The sequence below is a fragment of the Platalea leucorodia genome, assembly GCF_965183815.1.
Source record: "Platalea leucorodia genome assembly, chromosome: 10".
Lineage (NCBI taxonomy): Eukaryota > Metazoa > Chordata > Aves > Pelecaniformes > Threskiornithidae > Platalea > Platalea leucorodia.
In genome coordinates this window covers 17,138,704-17,160,394 of record NC_138832.1, presented here as the reverse complement: position 1 = coordinate 17,160,394, position 21,691 = coordinate 17,138,704, and the positions used below count along the sequence as shown (strand labels likewise).

Below are 21,691 nucleotides of genomic sequence, written 5' to 3'. Positions count from 1 at the left end.
AACTTGGGCTGCTGGGGGCATATGGAGGTGTGCCTGTGTGTATGCCTGAGGAAGATCTTGGGGGCAGAACGGTGCTTTTGTGCTGTTTAGGAGGGTGCTGGGGGGCTCGCGGGTTGGTACCTACCCAACGCCCTTCCTCTCTCTTTGGGAGGAGATTATTTGGTGGAACAAACTCCAGAGGAAATGAAGAACAGCAGCAGCGGAATCTGTGTGCTTCTGTAAAGCAGATTCAGGTGTTGAACCTAAAGAACCTGGCCAGCCCTGGGAGAGTGGTTTCCATGGTTAATTTTCTCTTTTGTGTTAATGACTTTTCATTATGTTTGAAATTGGGAGCCCTTTGTTCAACATTAGTAGCCAATGGCAATAAGCTGTAGAGATGAGGCTTTGCAGAGATACAGGGCAGGGGCAAATAAGAGGTGTGAGAAATAGAAATGACAAGGTCGCGTTGGTGACCAGTGATGTGGAGGGAGGATGGAAATTTTTACCTAGTGTAGTTTGATGGGTAGTTTGAAGAGGAGACCATAGTAGGCAGGGAAGTCTTTAGAGACCACGTTGACATGTCTGGAGCACATCTGGTGTAAAACAAAAGAAAATTGAATTATTTCTGTTTAAAGTGAGTGTATTTGGGAGATTATTATTACTCTCTTTTTCAAGATGGAGACATCTGAGCATATTTTCATTTGGGAGGGACCCAATATCAACTGCCAACTGCATCTATGTGTCTGCGCATGGGAAGTTAACTACTAGCATGACTCACGGCGGTTCCATCTGTCACCTGTGATCACACCAGGTCTCACTACTCAGGTTTTTATGTGGAGTTGAATTCACTGAAAGTGTGATCGTGCTTTTGAGATCTTACCATTCAAAGTCTGTTTGCAACCAAAAGCTTTGTTGCCCCAACTGTCCTCATAAGGCTTCTCTTCCTTTCTGTTCAGCTGTGGTCCCAAAGTGCAAACAATATGTTTTGCTGTTCGGGAGTAAAAATATATTTTCATTTTATGAAGGAAATACTTTGTGATCACTGAAACACTAGACTTTTCCAGAAATAGAGCATATTGAAAATAAAAAGATTATGGGGCTGTGGGGGAGTTAAGATATTTTTGATTGAGCTAAAATGGGTCACAGCATGCTCTGGAGTGACTTGTAGTATCCTTGTGCTTCTGGTGTTTCTCTCAGTTACCCCGTATTTCATAGGTTGAGGGATGTATTAAAACAACTGTGCAAAAAGCCACCTTCCCTTTGCACGGGGGTGGATGAAGAAAGAGACCAAGGGAGAGAGGCTGGGCATGTCTGGATGGATGGATACAAACCATCAGGTGTCCGCAGTACCTGCTGCAGCTGGGTACAGCTTGGTTGCAGCCCACCAGCCATTGGCAAAGCTGTCAGCCCAGCGAATAAGCCCTGCTTACACCCTGCCAGATGCTCAGGTTTCACTGCACATGATCAGAGCCTCTGAACCAGGGCTGGCTCCCGCCTAAGGCAGGTGACCATCAGAGCTGGTGAACAACCAACCCCCCTGAAGTGCTTCAGGGTGGCCAGGAACTGAAGAAGGAAAAACACAGACAAAAGCAGGCCAGTAACCTTCTGTGGGACCATTCTCACTCCTTTGATTGCTCTTGGGTTTGAGGTTACATAAACCTTGTCTTCGTTTAGTCCAAAGTGAAACTCCTTTCTGTGAAATAGCCTTTCCCCAGGCACTGGTGAAGCTCGTGGCCTCAAATTAGGAGGAAGTGCTACTCTGTGGCTCTGCATTTGTTTCTCTGCACAGAAGTGCATGTCACCCTGGCTTTTACTTCATTTCCATTTGAGCAAGCAAAAAGCACCATCACATAGGCTCTGAGCAGCTTGCAGACGACTCGACATGACAAAAGCAAAGTGCAGGGTGCCAGCAATCAGTAGCTCCCACAAACTGCCTGTCACATTGTCTCCTCCTTTGCATCTAAAGCCAGCCGAAAAAGTGGGACAGGCAGTACCAGGGAGCGAGGCTGGTTGGGACCCCGTGGGTGCTGCAGGCCCCTTCTCCCAGTGGGGCAGGCCTACTTTAGCAGTGGTTGCGCGCAGTGGGGCTGAGGTTTCTTTAACCCCTTAAGAAAAACCGTGTTAGCTTAAGTTCCTGCCAAGCATGGCAGCAGCACAGGTAGCCCAGGGTCCATGGGTTGGGCAGTGCTAGCTGTGAAGACGGGAGGCAGGAGATGGTGGCTGGACTGAGGACCATCCACCACCCCAGCCTGCTCCGAGCTTGTGAGCAGCAGAGATGGGGGTGCCAGCCCCATGGGGGCAAGCACGCTGCTGCCACAGCCGGGCAGCAATGTCTGGGTTCCCCTGGCTGTATCTTGCCTTGCAGGCCCAGCACAGAGTGAGTACACTGCCAGCCACGTGTTCGCATTTCCATTGGCAAGCAGGGCAGATTTTACTTCTCTCTTTCTCCTGTGAAACTACACCTTGTTGTCACCTTTCTCCAGCAACTGAAGAGAAACCCCCCCCAGCCAGCCTCTCTGGGGAACCCTAGCCTCCGTTAATACTACCCCTTGACTGCTGAAACTGAACTGGAGACTATTTTGGTGAAGCACAGGCAAGGACCTCCACTGTGGCAGCCCCGCACCTTGGGAACAGCAGCGCTGCTGTTCAGACATGGCGGGCGTAGTGCCGGGGCGGCTGTGCCAGGAGCCCTCCTGTCACATCTTTAGCGAGGCCACAACCTGTCACTTGTCTTCTCCCAGCTGGGTCTTTCACTGCCCAAAAGGCTCATTCCCTGTCCCCTCACGTGTCTGTGCCAGACACAAGGGGAACGTTTGCCTATGCTGAGATTTAATTTCTCCTTTCATTGAAATGCCCTTTTACTACTCTCCCATTTGAAGCCGTCTCTCTGAAGGAGTCTTCTGAAAGGGAGATTGCTCTTTGCCTTCCACAGCTATCCCCAGTGAGCTGCTACATACGTTCTGTAATCTCAGCGAACACAGCACTACGTGTAGTGCTGTCAGGTAACTTGACAGGGCAGTGGCTGGTAACTCCGGAGGGTGGCAGATTGCTCCTCGGGGCTCTGAAAAGGGAGTTAGGCCGTACCTTTATGTCGGTGGGGGCAAGGGCTCTCTGGGAAGGTCAACAGCTCCAGCAGAAAATTTGTACAGGTCAGTAAATCTAAAAAGGCTGAAAAACTGGTGCTACAAGAGTCAGTACAGAAGTATTTAATGTCTTTTCTGTCTGTTGGGAAAATGAGAAACATTCAGCAACTCACTGGAAAAGAAGAAAATACCACCAACTTGTTAGCAAATAGAGCAACATTTCTGTGCGGAGCTGACTTTTAAAGTGGGTTTCATTAGGGGGACTGAAGGGGGATGGGAGTGTCTGTGTAGCTAATTCATTTGGCATTTGGGAATAGTGAGTATTATTTAGTCTGTTTGGCTGATAACTACCCAAGGGAGCCTGGTTGTCAGCACAGTGCGAGGCACGAAATACAATGTTGTGCCGGGGTCTGTGCTCGTTCTCTGAGCCGGGCTGTAAGCTTATTGTCAGTGGAAAATGAGAAATGACACAGGTGTAGGTAGCACAGAGCACAAATCTGTCCTAGCCTTCCCAAGGGAGTGCCACTTTGAGGCTCTCCTCAACAAGCCTCAGGTCAGCCCTGTTCCGCATGACCAGAGCCGACAGCATCCTTCCTTTACCTGTGAAGATTCAGCCTCTTTCCTCACTGCCCCAACTCCCCCCGCTCTTTAGGCAGCCCTGTCCACAGTTTGAGTTTTGCAACGTGGGAAGGATTTTTTCAGATGCTACATCCAGCCCCGTCTCCCTCCAGGTAGGCTTTGTGTCAGAGACGAGTCCACCTGGCAGAGCTGAGAAGTGCATCTTGCTCGTTATCTACACAGCTCAGCAGAGGGAAATGTTGCTGAGAAATACTAGGCTGAAATGCAGCAGCAGTAGCATGTAAGGCAAAATATTAGAGGTCTCCAGTGAAATCCCAGAGCACATAAACCATACCCAAGAAAAGAAGCTTTCTATCCATCACTGAGTCAGCACAGATGTAGTGATGGAGATTCTGGCTTTAGGAAGGCTGACTCTGGAGCTGAGGGTTGAGGCGAGGAGAGTTCAGTCAAGACAATTCCTGGCAAACTGACCTGAGTTAGTGTCTTTTTTTCTGATTCCTAGCCCAAGAAAGAATGAATCAGCTAAGGAAATAATTATGTTTTTGACAGAGAAATGAAGGAAATCAGTTCTGACACATTGGTTCTCAAGAAGGTAGCACAGAAGATAATTATCCAAACAGAGGGGAAATTTTACCTGGCCTTTTCTGTCTCTAATACTCAGCAGAGTCAGCAGAAAAAGACCTTGAGAAAAACCTCTCTGACTTCAAAGTGCAACAGCCCCCTCCGGGCAGCTAACAACCCTTCACAGGTACCGCCCAGCACTGGGTGCCTTCTGCCGGTATCCTTCTGGGTGTTGGAGTGGGAAATAACAGCAAAGCGCTACCATGTTCATATCACCCTGTGCATGGAGCAATAGTGGCTTTCCTGAATTTGAAAATCCATTCTGGACTACAGCAGGTTTTTTCTGTTTTATTTGTCTCTATTTTGTATTGCTACATAAGCTTTTGAGAACATATGCAGCATCCCTTTAAATACCCTTAAAAGAAACATTCACAAGACTTTGGGGGCAGGCGTTTGCCTCAGCCTGTTATCAGCTGCAGGCACAGCTTTATTTAGTGCTCTGTGAGGGAGCAGATGCACATCTCTAAAGGCCAGTCCTTTGGTCTTGCTCCTGCACATCTGTGTGTGATTAGAGCATCACACTTCCAGATGATCACAATTACCTGGGTCCTTGCTTCATTTTGGATGGTGGCAGGAGCTTTCCCAAGGGAGGGAAGAGCAAGTCTAACCTTCTCTGGTTAATTCAGAGGTGAAGTCCATGTAAAGGTTTCTGGCACTAGAAAAAAGCTCAAATAACAATCTTGACACTGAAGTGGCCATGGTTTCACATTCGATCTTGCAGGGAGCGGCTTAATTTCTTTCTTGGCACTAGCACAGCTAAGAAAAGAGATAAGCAATGACGAAGAGCAAAGCTTTTCTCTCAGGAGGGTTTTTTTAAGATCCTGCTCTGAGCTCCTAAGATACTGCCTTATATCCAAACACCACTGTGGGCAAGACACGACGGGGGATATTTTGAGGCTCCAGGACTGTATGAAATCAAAGTTGCTTTCTGTGGGAGCCAGCTTTGTGTGCTGAGTACTCTTGCACAGCTGCTCACAGCGTGCCGGAGCAAAGGGCAGGCTTGAGCTCTTACCTGGGCCAGACAGCAGCTCACTTGTGCTATGCCTGCTGTGCATAACTGGGCTGACAGCCCTGCCCACATGGTAGAGGAAGGGCTCCTATTTCCTGATTCCTCTTTATTTTCAAATAGCAAATGGTCTTTTTAAGATCAACCACATAGGTTCACACTAAATTCTCAGGAGGTTGCTTTGAATTAACTGATAACATGGCTCTCCCAAACGGAAGGAGTTCACACTGAGTTCTCCACAGTGGGGCAATATAGCTTCCCTTTTCTCAACATACTTCAGATTCAAATTCATAGCATCTTCTTGTAAGTCTTGAGAAGACATGACATCCCTCTCCCCAAGGGGGTGAAGGTGAAGGTCTTTTATTTATTTATTATTATTGTTTACGGTTTTTATTCTTTCAAAAATGTTTCTTATCCTTGCATTTCCTTTCCATATCACACTGAGGTCTGAGGATCTCTGGCTCTGAGCCCACTTTCCTCTCACAGAATGACCGGTTTGTGCGATTTGCCTTAGCCGTGGGGAATCCACAGCCAGGTGATGTGGCCACCTGGGAAATCCCCAAGGCAATGGGACCACCTTAGGGTGTATCCGTGCTCCCCTCTTTCCTAGTGTAGTCCCATGGGCACATGAGATCTGGGCTTTGCTGCATCCCATGCTGGTGGCAAGTAGGGTAAAGGTGGTACCATTCAGACAGGTCTGTATCTATAGCTTACCCTGGTGACAGTTTCCCCTTTCAAATCTGGAACAGGAGTCCACAAAAGCTGACCCCTGCTCCTCTGATGCTGTGAGCCAAGGGCAATGTTACCCTCCTTCAAGGGTGCTCTGCTGTGATCTGGAGAAGGCCAATGATAGTCCTTGCAGAGACATCTTGCCTTCCCTGTTTACCCAGCGGAGTTTTGCAATCCTTGGATGATTTCTCTGCTAAGTCTTGAAATTCCCACTCTTTTCTGCAAGCATGTAATGTCTTGTCACCATGAATTTAAACAGGGTAGTTCCCCTTTGCAGGAGTTTCTGCTTGGGTCAGTGGCGTGGTTTTTGATTTTTGGAGGGTTTTTAATCATCATCAATCAGCAGTGTTGAGAATGAGGGTGAATTAAGTGGATTTGGGAAAAGTAAAACCATGGGCTGTGCCTTCACTCTGTGTAAAGATCCAGGGAAGAAAAATGATGGGGCAGAATTTAGGAGTTCTGAATTACAGACTTCATGGTTTGGCACTCACGTAGGGAAATTTGAGATTATTAGACTCCTGTGCAACTAAAATTATATTTAATGTGTGGTTAATGTGAATGCTATCAACTGAATGCAAGGCAAGAGGCTTAAGGTAAATCTGAGTCCTCACTGCTAATAGGTTTAGGGCAATTAGTCTACTGACTTCTGTAAATCACATCTGTCAGAGAAAAAAAACAAGGTCATTTCCAATGTGGCAGTTACCTGAACTGATAGATTATGGCTCAAATTACTGAGCACAAGGGGATGCCACTGTATCTCTTTATCTCTTTAGGAAAGAGTAGTTTTAACTCTGAGAAGTTATCTGAATTTATAAAATTTCTTATGACTCTTACATCTTTAAGTGCTTGCTAAATTCTTGCACCCAAGATACAATTAAAAGATTCTTAACCCAAGGTTGGGGGGGGGGAACAACAACAACAAAAGCAAAAAAAAATTATGTAAAACAGTGAGAGTTTTCTGCGTAATTGACTTTTTTTTAAATACTATCCACCTTTAATGTTACTTTTTTTTATCAATACTTTTTTTTTTTTTTAACAATGAGGGCAAATAAAAATGTTTCCTTTAGTTTTTACAAATTAGAAGAGATTAAACTTCCCTGTAAATTCTTTATTGGACAACTGATGAACAATATCGATTCACTTAATAAGCAAAATGCAGGTTGTATTTATTGAACTATGTTTTGCTTTCCTGCTCTCCCTGAATGTTACCTCTAAATTTAAGTAAATAATAAATGGGAATTATTTACTGGAGTTAGCTTGGAGAAAATGTTGCTCTGTGGCTGTTGTTTTTCTTTTTGAATCTTTTTCGTAAATACAATCTTTATTTAGAACTCACTGTTGCCCTTACTCAGCGTAGCACTTAAATACATGCTTAAATTTAATCAACAGGGAACCCTCTCCTTATTCAGCAAAACGTTTGAGCATTTGCTGAGGTTTAAGCACATCAATCAGTTGTAGATTCTCATCATTTGAGTACAAGCTGATCTCGTAGCTGTGTCCTTGTTGGTCCCTTTGTGCAGGGGAAGCAGGAACTTGTGTCATCTTATCAGGAGCCACGGCAAGTCCTGTCCCCTGTGGAGGAGAGGCCACCTGCATAACTGAGGCCAAGTGAGGTGACAGTTGTGGTTACATTCATTACCAGAGGTTATTGATATCTGTCTCTTCATCCCCCTGACCAGGACCCAGCACTGCGTTTGATTTATTTTAGGAATGCCAGGAAAGCTGGAGAAATAAGAAGATTGCAGCAGTTACTGCCTCTTGTGTCTGGCTCCTTTTCTTGGCCCTCCCATCCCGTTCTTCAGCACTGTGTTGAAAGCGTGGCAGCCGAGAGAGGAAAGGGCTTAGCTAACGTCAAAATACATGCATCAAGGTGATAATCTGGACCTTGTTAGCCACACCAGCATTACTGGCCCTACATGCCTGCTGCAAGGCGCTATGGAGGTATTAGCAAGCTGTTCAGGAAGAATTAGGTTTTTCATTAATATTTTTGTATGAAACTGATGTTACGGTCCATTCGTATCTTTCAAATTTACAGGACAATGTATTCTGTGATTTAAACTTTATTTCATGAGCTAATTAAGAAATACAATAAACAACTATGACAAACAGGGGCTCAATCCCCTTTTGCCCAGACTAGTCTATCACGTGAATTCACTTATTCACCATTCAAGTTGTAAGGTTTCAGAACTTATAACCCATAAGTCTTAATACCGTGCACCTATGAGCAAAAGAAAAGAATTAGTTACCTAGCCAATGGTGAGAGTGCTCATCCTTCCTCCTCTATCAAGTAGCGGGTGTCCCCTGTATCACACCGGGCAGCGTGAAAGCCTCAGCAGTCCAGCTGCTGTTGGATCCGCTTCAAAAGCTTTTTGGGTTAACTGATGTTCTATACCTTCCAGCTTGGAGGTTTGGTCTGTACCATTTCCATAAGTTAGTGGATTCTGAGGAAATTGCCAGGCAAAAGATAATGGCTGCTGGAGGCAGCAGTTTGCAGGTGATAAAGGCGCATAATGGCCCTTTAGCTCTGTCTGGCCACCTGTCCTGCCTACCTGGGCTCTCCCTTTGACCTAATGATGCTGCTCCCAGCATATATCAGGCCTTAGCATGAGCTGGGTTAGCCAAAATCTAAGCAGGACTTGAGTGAACAGTCACAAACTGAGTACGAAAATACCCTAGTTGACTCCTTTAGATTCAAGCATACATTTATTTCAGTCTCACGTTGTTCATAGGGCAGGACATCCATAGCATGAAGCATAAGTTCACATTTGCTTTGTCCTTTCTAAGTGAAGAAGAACTATCCATTCTATACTCATTGTCTTAAGAAGGTCTATCATTTGTTTAAAAATCAATCCAGAAGTTGGAAGAGGTTTTGCGTAATTTCTTCGGTCTGTTGCAACCCACAGCTGGTTTCCTTAGCAACCTTGAATGTCCCCTCTGCGTACTAAATGGGAACTCGCTAAGATGTACGACTGGATACTCATTACATACTCATGTGAGTAAGGTTCAGAATTTGGCCACCTTGATGGCAGCAGATCTTGGTTAGGTTGGTCCCTCCATGCACTTTCTTTACAAGAAGCCAGATTACTCTCTAGAAAGAGATGCTGTATTTCATCCTTATTCTCCCCGAGAGAAAAGATGAAAATGTACTTGCTCGGGAAACTGAAATGTAGGATATGAATGTCTGTAAATTTAGAAAATTTTGAATGTAGAAAATTTTATGCAGGGGCAAGTTGGAGGGTTGGAAAGTCCTGAAGCTGGCAAGAAGCAGCAGTGTGTGGGATAGGACCCTACCTTCCCCTTGAGCCAGCAGATCTCCGGGAGGAGACAGGAGCAAGCATCACTTCACGGTCTGCCTGTTTGTAGCTCCAACAAACAGTTGGCTGTTTCCCCTTCTCACCATGTGACAGTGATCTAAGAAAGCAAGTGTCCCTCTGAATAATTTTTCCCTTCCTGCTCTTCTCTCAGAGCAACACACCTGTGTGTTGCCACCTATTTTGGCCATGCTAAAAAGCGATACCAGAGTAGAGAGAAAAGATTGCTGTGACAGCATAGGGCCATAGCCATGCCCTGGCCATAGTGACATAGTTTGTTCCATCTTGTTCCCTGTTGAGTTCACCTTAGTCTGAATGTCACTGCTCTGTTGCCACTGGGCTGCCCCAGCCCTTGGGACCCTACCACCAAGGGCACATTTTTTAAGTACCTACAAGGCATTTTGCTTAAATAATATTTCTGTGCCTCAAAATGCACAGAAATGAGATTTTTAGAAGGACCTCAGCATTGAGCCCAAGTTAAAGTCAGCACAAGGCAGCTGTCAAGCTGCTTCTGGAAATCCCACTAAGCATCTGTCTTCATTGTAGGTAAATAACTGAAAAGGTAAAATCCTTGACTTTCAGTTACACCTGAGCTCTCAATGACTAAGACTTCAAATTCCTACCCCAAGGCAGTTCTGAAAATGGGATAGAGGATTTTACAGGATTTAGGTGAGGTTTACTTTGGCGGGGGCTGGAGGGGAGGGAGGTTGGGATGTTTTTCTGGGTATGTTTTTGGAAGACAGTTGCTCTAGGAGATTTTGATTGATTCATTTTTGGAACATACAATAAATTTTTATCAGCAACGTTTCAGCCTTGGGTGTATTTTAGTTTTGTTTTTCTCTTTTTATGAAGGCCACGGTCAATAGCCAAGCCTACAAGCAGCAGTTGCAGTGGGTCATGACTGTGTTGTTTAAATTAGAAATGGTTGGGGCTGTATAGAATGACAGCAAATGCATTGACTTGTGTTCTTGGCAACAAACTGTCTAGAGGCTTAGTTGCTTTGTTTCATGTTTGGGGTTTTGCTTGCTGTTAGTCAGTGTTATTTTTATGGTACTTTTTATATATGCCATTTGCTTGCTTGAGTGAGACAGAAAAGCACAAATATCTCATGGCCATGTGTTTTGTGATGTTTCAGAGCATAAGAAATAAGATCAGAGCAAGAAAGTAAGTTAGAATTAAGATCATAAACTACAGAGGACAAAAACAAGACCTAAAGATCTTTTGCATTTTTCTTGTCAAAGTTTTTACTGGGCTCCTTCTTATTGCCAAAGACTTGCCTTAGTCAAAAAGTTCTTATATGAGTGAAGAGCCAACTTAATGTATGTCATGTACCGCCGCCATTTATTTTTCCTACATATCAATACAGCTGCCAGAATATTATTTTAGTGGCCAGTATATGCTGTTCATAACATGGGGCCGGGCTTAGGGGAAGAGCACCTCCTTTAGTCTGTTTCTTTGTAGAAACTTGGAGAATAAAACAAACTAGTAAAATATATATATATATATATATATATTTATGTATGTGTGTGTTTTTAAATGCTCTTAAACTGATTTGAAATGTCTGGAGGCTAGTTAGGTTTGGTTTCACTATAAATGTATCTTATTAAAGCAATTATTATCACTACCCAAAGCAGGTTTCTTAATTTTATTTAAAATGCTTTCAGTTCATTAATTCCTGGCTGATCTTTAATTATGCAAATGTTTGGAAGGATCATATACAGTCATGAATCTACTGGCTGCTGGAATAGAGTTTTGAAACATTATAGGATTTTCTGTTGTTTTTTTTTTCTTTTGTTTGAGAAAATATTTTTTTTTATTTTCACTGGATCCACTAATGCTCAAACTAGTCACTGAACTCCACGAGACTTTTACCTAAATAGGGGTGATATGGTTTAGCACACAGCTAGGCTTATATTCTGTAGAATAGCCAAGTAAAGGAGGAGGAAAAAGCAGCCCAGGTAGAGTAATTAGCACCAACTTTATAAATCTTGTTGTACTAAACAAAATGTGGAGCCATTGATCAAGTAATGCTGGGAAATGGCCAGGAAAAAAATAAAGGAGGGAGGTGATAATGTACCTGAGGTTTTTGTGGGGTTTTGTAGCTTTGTCTAAATTCAGTAGTGGATAAATCCGTGAAGAATTTCAGTGCTGCCGTAGCAGATTATAGGAACAGATGCTGAATACCCTGATGTGAAGTGGTACTGCAGTCCCTAGATCTGTGCGGAGAGGGGACTGGGAAACACAGGAGATCAGCTGTGCTGGGTGACATGAGCAAAACCCAAGCATATCCTCAGCTGCCTCTGCCAAATGCCTCCTGACTTCTTTAGGAGGTCAACCCACTGCGGATGAGCCCTAGGCAGAGGTCTAGGGCTCAGCAGCTCAGCTGCAGGATTTGGCTCTCAGATTGCAAGAGTGGCCTCGAGTGGGCACCGTTGCTACCATTGCCATCCTCACATCCCTGGCAGCAGCTCAGCCCAATGTTCAGCATCAGCCAGCTGAGCCTAACCCATGGGCTTGGGCTGCACCACCTCAGTGTGCTTCTAGGTTCTGCCTGTTATTGCTGAGCGTAGGAGAACAGCTAAGAGATTGTCCTTGCAAGGGACTTAGAGAAAATTGACATTCTCTGCAAACTAGATAGAAGCTACCACACACAGATTGTTTTTCAAGAGTCAAGGTCTATGTTGCCCCTGGCATTTGTTTTGTGGATAAATTGCAGGCATAAGCTCTGTCTCCCATATCTTCTTATCCAGGATGTCCTTCTGAAGGAAAAGGAAATGTGTTCTTTACTTCAGAGTTATATACAATCCAGCCTGCCTTGCCAGGGGAATTTAAATCACTCTGCTGCTCTTTGGCCAGTTTCTAGCACTTGTAAAGCACATTGGAACAATAATGTTCTTGTCAGTGACGTGGTGATTTGCCTTGCAAACCTCACAGCCTGGAAAGTCAGATTCGATTCTGCAGACAGCCTGTAGAATACACGTATTGAGATGTGATAAGTAACCTGCCTTTCCTGTCCTCTGTCTCAGCAAACTGAAGAAACAAAGCCCGTGAAGTGCCTGCATAACATCTGCATGTGTCAAGAGTGGGAAGCTGCTCCTTTGCAAACGCTTCTGTCTGACAGGCTTATAGGGAAAGAGACACAGGTACCATTATCAGAGAGGAGCTACATGATGCATACGCGTCGATAAGAGAGACTTAGAGTGATGGAATGGTTTTTTGGTGGCAGCATTGCACTTGTCTTCCCTTCTGTGTGTGTACAGCATCCAGCCCTGAAACAGATAAAAGCAATGTTATTACAGTCGATGGTATTAACACCCAGGTGGAGCTGAAGATGTAAATCCAGCTAGCAGTGTGCGCAGGATTGACTTTTGATGTTGCTTGATACAAAAGGAGGTCTTCCTTGGGCAATTTCAGTCAGTTCAGCCACTAGCTTGGAAAGATCATCTGCTTCAATTGAGGCTTGTTGAGAGTGGTATTGTAGCTGGCACAAAAATATGAAAGAATTGGAAAACACACTAATGTTTCAAGCTATAGGAAAAAAAAAAGAGCACTCGAGGATTCACAGATGACTTTGGCTGTTTGATGGGGTTGCTCTGAGATGGTTTGCTCTGGGAGTGAAAGCCTGATTTGCTGGCAGAACACAGCACCAGCAGAAGGTGGACATTAGAGAATATGGACTTTGTGTTGCACCTTTGAATGGATGCTCGCAAGTAAGCCACGAAATACACCTACTTGTGCAAAACGAGTGAAAAAGAACAAATAATCAATCCACATTTTCAAAAAAATCCCTGAAAAAATGCCTTGGCATAAGCCAGATCTTATGATCTGTGAAGAGCTTTTGTCTTCCATGCTGGTCACTCATCTAGCCTTGGCATTTAAATTTTTAAAAGACTGAACAACTTTTCGGTATTTTAAGCTTCATTTACTTGATGCTTGGAGCGTGCCTCATTCGAGAGAGACTGTGCTGCAGGATTTGTCATTCTCCTTCAAAGCATGTCAGACCCACAGTAAGCACAGTCAGAATCATGCCTGCCTAAATTCTTTCGCAGACCCTTTTTCCATCCTTAGCCGCTACTCCTGCCGCCATCAGGCAGCTATTTTGCTTGGATGATTGCATTTCTCTGGAATTTTCATTTTCAGAAAAAAATTGCTAAAATGTATGGTAGAGTTCACACAGATTTATTGTGAAAAGGGTCAGGTGAAAAATGTACAATAAGATTTAGCAATAAAAGTCGTTCCTGTTGCCAGCGGTTGTGTCTTATCAGCTGGGAGTTTGCAACAAGCCTGCCTGATTGACAGAGTAGGGAAAAAAGCTAAAGCAGAGACTTCTGCTGGAACCTGAGGCTTTACTGTAACAAGGTGACCCCAGCAAAGCAGTAGACTCAGTGGTGTCTACAAGCAGGCTTTTCTACTTTCTTCCCTTGTTTCTTAAAACAGTCTCTTAAGTGTTGATTCATTAGAAATCTCACGTATCGTTTTCTCTGTTTCTCAGCAAATTATTTTATTAATTAAAATTGCAACTGAAATGTCTATCAGATTTAAACAGAAACCATTTATAAATTGAAAACTTTTAGGATACCATTCATTCTAGGAACTTTGATGTTGTTAATTAAATGATGCAACAGGAATTTTTCTTAATAAGAACAGTTAGTAGTAGAACTACTTAGTGTCGTGCAGAATAGCAGCAATGGCATGCAGAAGTTTGGGCTTTAAACAAGATGAGCTGTTGGAGTTACAAGCTGTCTGTTTGTTCCTTCTGCCTGGACCTGTGACTCAGTGCGATACCACGTGGCTTGAAGCCAGCCCCAAAATCAGGACCTGCAAAGGGCCATTTCCATGCTTGGTGCCTGTTTCTCACCGTATTCAAGGGTACATTTGGGAACCAGGGAATTCAGCTGCAGTTTTAGGATGTTGGTACTTGCGGGGAAATGCAGTGAGAGATGCCATGTTCTTTTCTGGATGGGAATTGGTTGGAGTTCCCTGAAAACCAGCAGGAACCGGTTGCTGCTGTGGCCAGCTGTGTCTTAATGTAGCAGGAGAGGGGAAACCTCTGTTCCTTTACTTATGGAGGCTTATTTGAGGAGGTAAAGTGTTTCTGCAAGGAAGAGCCAATGTTACCTTTTTTGACTTTGTCCTGCTTCCAGAGTCACAAAGGAGTGATGAGAGTTATAAACCAGAAGCTCCTTCAGAGAGCTACAGAAGAGCGAGATGTCCTTACCAGCTTGAGGAGTAGAAGAACAGTGTGTGAGAGTTTGGGTTTGGATGGGACCTTGAGGTGTCATCAGCACCCAAGCTCCTTCCACCCCAGGACAGATCAGCTCAACCCAGATGTGCATCATTCTTCTACTGAGATGAAAATTAGTTGTTCCATGAGAAACAGTAGCTTATACCTTCCTCTGATCAGTGATGGGTTTGCAGATGAGATGGACCGTGGGTTTTTTCAGGTGTGGCCAGTCCCAGACTTTGAGCTGAAAATACTAATTCGCTCTAAAGTTTGCCGTTGACAGTATTAGTTTATACTGCTGGTTTTGCCTGGTGGCAAAGCTGGGAAATAGATCTGCCTGGGCATGTTCAGAGCATGCAGGCTGTCACAGTAAAGGCTGCTGATGCTTTATATTGGGTTTGTTTATTACAGAAGCTGTGTACCAACAGCTAGTTTTTTTAGGTTTTCCTATTTGTATAGAAAACTTCTTATTTCTTCAGACCAGGCATATTACCTCAGGATATTTACTCTGCATGTATAGAAATCTCAGACTCACCTTGGAATATTTTAATTTCTTTAGGGTTTGTTTTTAAAATAAAAATCTGCTGGTTTGAGGAAAAGCACACCCTGTAATGTATTTTGCCTGTAACACTTAATGCCCAGCATGGCGTGCCTGGAAAAGGGCATACACTGTCAATGCTGATAGGCCACGTCTAGCCCTTTTCTTTTTCACACTGCTACAATTGTCTTTTTCCATTAAAATCAAACATGGACTGAGCAGCCACATGCTAGGAATCACTAAGTGGTATTTAAATAGATGCGTATCATGACTGAGGCAAGTGGCACAAAAGTCCTCACGCCCCACAGGCATTCAGTGTGTTAGGAAGGTGTGAGGTGGATATAGCCAGAGGCTCCAATTCTCGCTCTGCCTGTGGAGGGCACGCAGCACCTCGCAGGGCTGGGTGAGCAGGTTAGGGGCAGAAGGAAACAGACTGCTCTGATATTGTCTTGTATTGGAATTAAATGTCTGCCTAGAAGCGTTTCTGACTCTTCATTAGTTAATGAAGTTTGGAACTTTCTTATGATAGTGGTCAATGTTGTGGGATGCACAGATAACTGGGAATATCCACCCCTTCTTGTATTTTGGGCATTTAAGCTGGTTGTATATAATCTGTCAGCATCAGCATGTGTTCAGTGGCCAGCTGTGGTACCAGAGTTCATAGCGAATATGGAGATAATGAAAGATTCTGTAAAACATTTTCAGGATAAACATTTTCCATTTTTGTCTTTTGCTATTTGAGAAACAGAGACCGAAGTGCAGTCTTTAAACCTTTTCTTGCTGTATCCCAATGTTTCAAAAGGACTTGTAATTTTGGATCTTGACTTGGAAACATTTTAAAGGCGGCTGATTTTCAGTGGCTGGAAATGCTGCACTTCCTGACTAATCAGACGCTTTTGACATGTCTTAAATTAGGTGCTGAAATAATGGATAGACAAGCGCAAGTAGTTGACTTAGGACAGCTCTGTGGGGCTTTAGGCAAAGATGCTTTAACACACAGCCCTGATATGCTCTGAGTATGCACACAGCGAGTTATCGCTGCTGAGCAGACAAGAGGTAACTGATTAAGGCACAGTAAGTCAATCGGGCGAAACCATTAGCCCATGCTCAACCAAGTGATGTGCTCCAAATGACTAGCCTTTTTTGAAAAGCGTAGGCATGTTCTATTTCTGCGTCAGAAGAGTCTCCTGCTGGCACTGAAAATGGCTGGCATAATAAAACATTTCTTCCAAAGACAGTAAAATGCATTATTTGGATTTTCCATGCTTGATCCAAGTCCTGGAAGATTCAGCAGGAATCTCCATTGACATTAAATGAGGTCTGTCCTCCCATGTAAGTTTGTGACTCTACAGCTGCTTTGTAACCTGGGCCATCTATGCTGGGTAAAACAGGCAAAGAGAAGTGGGTGCAGCAGCTGTATTTGCATACTAAGGGAATGGGCATGCTTCGCCTGAATTTCCTGGCTTGTTTGGGGGTTTTTTGTTCTTTTTTTTTTTTCTTTTTTTTTTTCTGTCTTCTGCAGGCAGACGACCATCTGTCCTGGCAGTGTAAGCACAGTCCTGGACTAGCTAGTACAGCTAAAGCTGTAGCCAAACAAAAACCCATCTAAATGCTGAGTTCTTGGAGAGAAAAGAAATCTGATTAGTTTGCAAGTTTTATTTTCTTTCTTTCGGAAGTATTTTTGCAGAGCTGAAAGGGAGAGGTCTTTACTCTATAGTTTGAGTCATGCTTTGAAGTTTGGTCCTTTGCCAAAAGCCTGTTGACAGTAACATAAGTGTTGTTGGCGCTCACTGGCATCATGTATTACTTGGGGATCTTTAAAAGCTCTCTGAACAGCTTACCAAGACTTCATTAACATTTGCTTTCTAAGTGAGGAAGAAATTATTACTGTGTCGTTTTTATGGGTGGATAGGCAGCAGTAAGCAAGTGCAGTGATTTACCCGCCTCTTAGGGCACACTCCCCAGTCCTGGTGGAGATCCCAGGAGTCTGACAAAGAAGTCACCTCTTTCATTTTAACAACCAATCTGACATCACCTTACATTGCCACCATTTCCATACCTTCTCATTGTTCATGCAGTATCTTTCTGGGAAAAATGAAATGATGGATAACCTGAGTTTCATTTCATAGCTCTTTCCTGTAGGTGCAAATCAACATCACCTTTTTTCCTATGGTTTATAGCTCCTTCCCCCCGACCCCGCTCCAGTTTTAAATGGGGAGGTTTATCTGAGGTGTTGAGATTTCTCATAATCATGCTCTCACTAGTAGCCATGACAAAGTGTCTAACCCTCTCTTTTCTTCTTGTCCCCAGGAAACCCGCTGACTGTGGCCTGCAAAGCTTTCTTTGGATTCAGTGGAGAGTCAGGCCCCATGATCTACTGGATGAAAGGGGAAAAATTCATAGAAGAATTAGAAGGTCACATTAGAGAAGGCGAAGTCAGGTACTTTTTGGAGTATTTACTGTTAAAAACATGGTATATCCCAAAAGCCTGTTAGTTTTTTTTAAACAGGTTTTTAATTGGAAGTGGAAATAGTTTTCTGTCTAAAGAGTGATGAATGACTTGGAACCAGGGCAGTGTGAGTTGCTCCCTCTCCTTTGTAGCGAATAAACTCTAAAGACATAGTAGCTATCTGTGTGCCTGAAAATCTGTTATCAAATTTCCCTGATGGTAGCTGAAGCGTCTGAGTGTTCTGGGAGTTGATTTTAGCCCCGTGTGGAAATGATGCTGTCCACTGCAGCTGCCCCTTGTGGCAGTCCTTGGCAAGATGACATTCATTTCGGCATCAGTGTTAATCTTGAAGATGAATTATCTCCTGTCAAAGTCACCATACTTTTTCTCTTCTGCTGAATGTGTTGTCTGCCTGTGATATAGCTCTCAGTATGCCTTAACCAGGGCTTTCGAAGCATTTGTTCCTCTATGCTTAGCACTTAAGGGAGAGAAGGAAGTCGCTGTGTGAGCATGTCTGATATCCAACTTGTGCTTGGCTTGTTCCAGATGCTGGTTACCGTTTGCTGTAAATTTGTTGTAAAGAAAACAAACACTTGCACCCCCGTGAACTTTCATGGAATTTGCACCTAACAACGTCTTCTTGTCTTCCTTGTTTCATAATTGCCTGATTAATAGCTCTTTGAGCAAAGACTAAGCTATGGTTATACTATGGACAAGGTGGTTCCAGCTCCTATAGACACAATGAATATAGATTATAAGGAAAGCCAAGGTCTTTGCACCTTCCAATGCACATTTTTTGGTCTCATTTCTGAGTTGTTTGTCTCTTGTAAAAGTGATTTTGGAGAGCAGGCAGAGAGAGAGATTCCTTTGCTTTATTACTTGATCAATAATTTGAAGTTCGGCCGTTTAGCCACTAGTTATTAAGATGTACTAAAATAACTGACCTAATGTTGCACCTTAATTGCATACAGATGAAATTTATCATATATTGCTAGAATGGCTTTAAGTGTACAATCCTCTTTTGGGCTTCTGACCACAAAATACAATTATTAATAACTTCTGCGATTGCAGGTAATCAGCATTTAACGACATTGTGTCCTCTCTGGTGTATATATATGAACAGAGTGATTTTGGTCATGTACTTCCTCTGCATCAGAAGGACAATTTGAAGTTTCTATTTAAAGAGCTCTCCAGCTCTAGCACAGTTCAAAACTTTTCCTGTATGTGCATTGGTTAGTGAAACCGAGTTTGAAAAAGCTGTATTTGTCCTTCCTTGTGCCATCTCATTACACATTCATGTTTCAAATTAATTTTGTGACAACTCCCTTTTCTCAGTCCATTAAAATGCTTTGACTCAGTTTACAGACCTGTCACAATTCAGTGAATCTTCTCTTCAACAAAGCTACCTATCACGTACCTAATCTCCTGTGCATCACAGCCAGCAGTAAAAACATAGCATTTACCAAAACCTACTGCATCATTACCAGCAGTGCCACAGCCCATCCCTTTTTTCATTTAGAAGTAGCTATGGCAACTGCAGTAGTACCTTTTTGCAAATGGTCTTTTTCAGAGTAACAGCTCTTGTTTATGTGTCCCATTACAGGTATGCAGCTTCAGGGAAACTAAGCAGCACTAACTGCTCCGTCAGTGCCCTGAGCCAGCCCACATCTTCCACCCAGTCATATTTATTGATGTATTTCAAAAAATGTCATGTATGTTTCGAATTTGATGAGCCACGGTGAACTTGCTGGTTAGATGCTTTTCCCATCAGTTTTCTTCTAGATGGTATTATCAGCACGTTTCTGTTAATGTTGAGAAACTAATTGGGAATTGAGAAAGTAATTGGGAATTGTTACCAGACCAAGATACCCCATGGGTTATTTCTTTGGCAAATATCTAACATTTCAACTCTGCATCCCCTATGTTAAATTAGTTCACAAATTTAGTAGCACTCTGAATTCTTGATGCTCCCCTTACCCTGGACTGTACCCATCCTTTGTGTTGCTGGATTTGCTGTATATGATGAGAGTTCAGGTTTGCAGATCAATGCAGTGTGGGAGTACAAAGCATCCATCCCTAGTTTGCATCCTCTAGAATGCATAGTTACCAGTCAATTAGTCTGCTTTGATGAAAGCACTGAAATAAGGATGCATGTGACTTGAGCATTTCTGTTAAAATCAAACCCGTGGAACTCTTTTTGGTAAGCAGACTTCACCATGAGTAATATATGTGTAGCTCTGGGCTTCTCATTATTTATTAGACCTTATTACAGAGCATTATAATAAAAAGTAACTAATCAGCATTGCAGGACTCGGAGGCGATAACCCCCTCTCTAACCTGCCTCCTTGCCTTCCCTTGAAGTAGGATCCCCAGATGTTAGACATGCATAGGGGGGAAAGGAGAAAGACTTTGCTTGCCAGGTGGGTTTTTCACAGCAGTAATAAAAATGTCATGTAAATTGAACCAGGGCTATTAAAGAAGGAATCACAGTCTTTAAGCCTGCCTGTAGAGTTGTCAGTTGGCTCCTAATTATCAAAGGAGCCTACAGAAAACTTCAACACCATCTCTCTGCCATGGCAAAGAAGTATTTTCAGGCATAAATCTTACTCTCCTATGAGTTTCTGCTTTTTCTTCTTGAGGTAACACTGCAGAACAGTTTGCCGATGCCTCATAATGCTCAACCTGTAGAGCATGTTTGTTCTTTTTTTTCCTCTCTTCTCCATTTTTAAAGTGGAAATAGTTTAACTTGTTCTAGAGGCATGAAGAGAAGCGAATGGAAACATTTCGAACTGCAGCCTTATTTCTTCCTGCTGATTAATTTAACATTCTGCCTTTTCACCCACAGAAGTCAACTGATGGTTGCAAAATGCTCAGACAAGATGAGGATGTTTTGTTCTGTTGGGGGGGATGCTGAGGGAGGCAGAATTACCAGCACTGCGTGGCTAATGCGCTGGGTACTTTGCAGAGAGGTATGGAAATGACAGCCCTCTCCTGAAAAGCTTGTAGTATTCAAGTAGACAATTTCTGGGCAGAGAATGAGAAACACGGTGCAGGAAAGTGAGAGGGAAGATCACTGTGCCACGTTGTTAGTTGAACTACTTTTCTTTGGAGGGGTACTTATGTACACACGCATCTGTCCTTTCATCTACAGACTGTTGTTAAGGACTAGGAGGAAGGGACTAAGGTTCATATCCCTGTTCACAGTCCAGATCCTCAACTCTATAAAGAATAAAAGTTTCCTTTTTGCTAAGTCCCAACTCACATGAAGATTAGTAAATGTTTGGAATTAATGCCTTAGTCTTGCAGAGAGACCCAGCTGAAGCTTTCTTATGGCCTTTACATCTGTAATCATGTAAAGCCTGAAAACTTTAGGAAAATGTGGTTTCAAAGGAAAAGAATTTTAAGTTCAGATTCGACTTAGTGAATAAATGCATTGGAAAAATATGACAAAAGATTTGAAAAATCTGAAGCATTGGATATTTTGCAGAGAAAACATTTGTATTCTGAAATTACACTTTTGGTTTTAATTCATATTTTCTTAACTGAAAAATAATTAGTAGACAAAACGTTTTGTTTCAGATCAAATAAAATGCTTCAGCTTGAACAAAAAGAAAGCAAGCTTGAGCAAAAAGCAAGCACTGGGTATTTTTTACTTCACCCACCTCTTCTCTCCCTCCCTCCATCCTCTTTATTGGGAGCTGTCAGGCACCACTGGTTTACCTATGTATTAAATGATGTAATTACTCTTACAGTTTGTTTATCAAACCAGACAAGAGAGCTATTATTTCCTCAACTTGTGGGAGCTGGCATGTGTTGGCAGTGTTGCTGGCAAAGTTTCCCCCAACTCAGATAGGGCCAGAGCTTTATCTTCTGGGTACGCAGCAAATACTCTTGCAGCTTTAAGGTCTTACTTCTTGATACTGTATTCCTTTTCTTCCCCAAAAACATTATGTTCAATGTTCTCTGAACCAACTACAAAATGCAATCAATTAAAGGCTGCGCACATATTAAAAAAAAGTAGGTGACTGACTGTGTATTTCTATGGCAATAATAAATCATTAGAGGACAGTACTGGTTAAAAGAAAAAAAAAGAGGAGAAAAAAAGCAGGAATGAAAGGTTTAACACCACTAAGAGCTTTCTACACTTTGCTACCAGCATAATGTTTAAGTGT

At 43.0% G+C, this 21,691-nt stretch overlaps 1 protein-coding gene across 1 annotated transcript in view; it reads left to right on the top strand.

Moving 5' to 3' along the window:
* The window catches only part of IL1RAPL2 (interleukin 1 receptor accessory protein like 2), a gene marked incomplete at its 3' end in the record, with an annotated part of 395,896 nt that overhangs the window by 351,844 nt on the left and 22,361 nt on the right, over positions 1-21,691 (top strand). Inside the window, exon 7 of the mRNA XM_082322891.1 lies at positions 17,381-17,510. Within this exon, the coding sequence (XP_082179017.1) occupies positions 17,381-17,510 (130 nt within the window). The remainder of the gene's footprint in view (positions 1-17,380; positions 17,511-21,691) is intronic.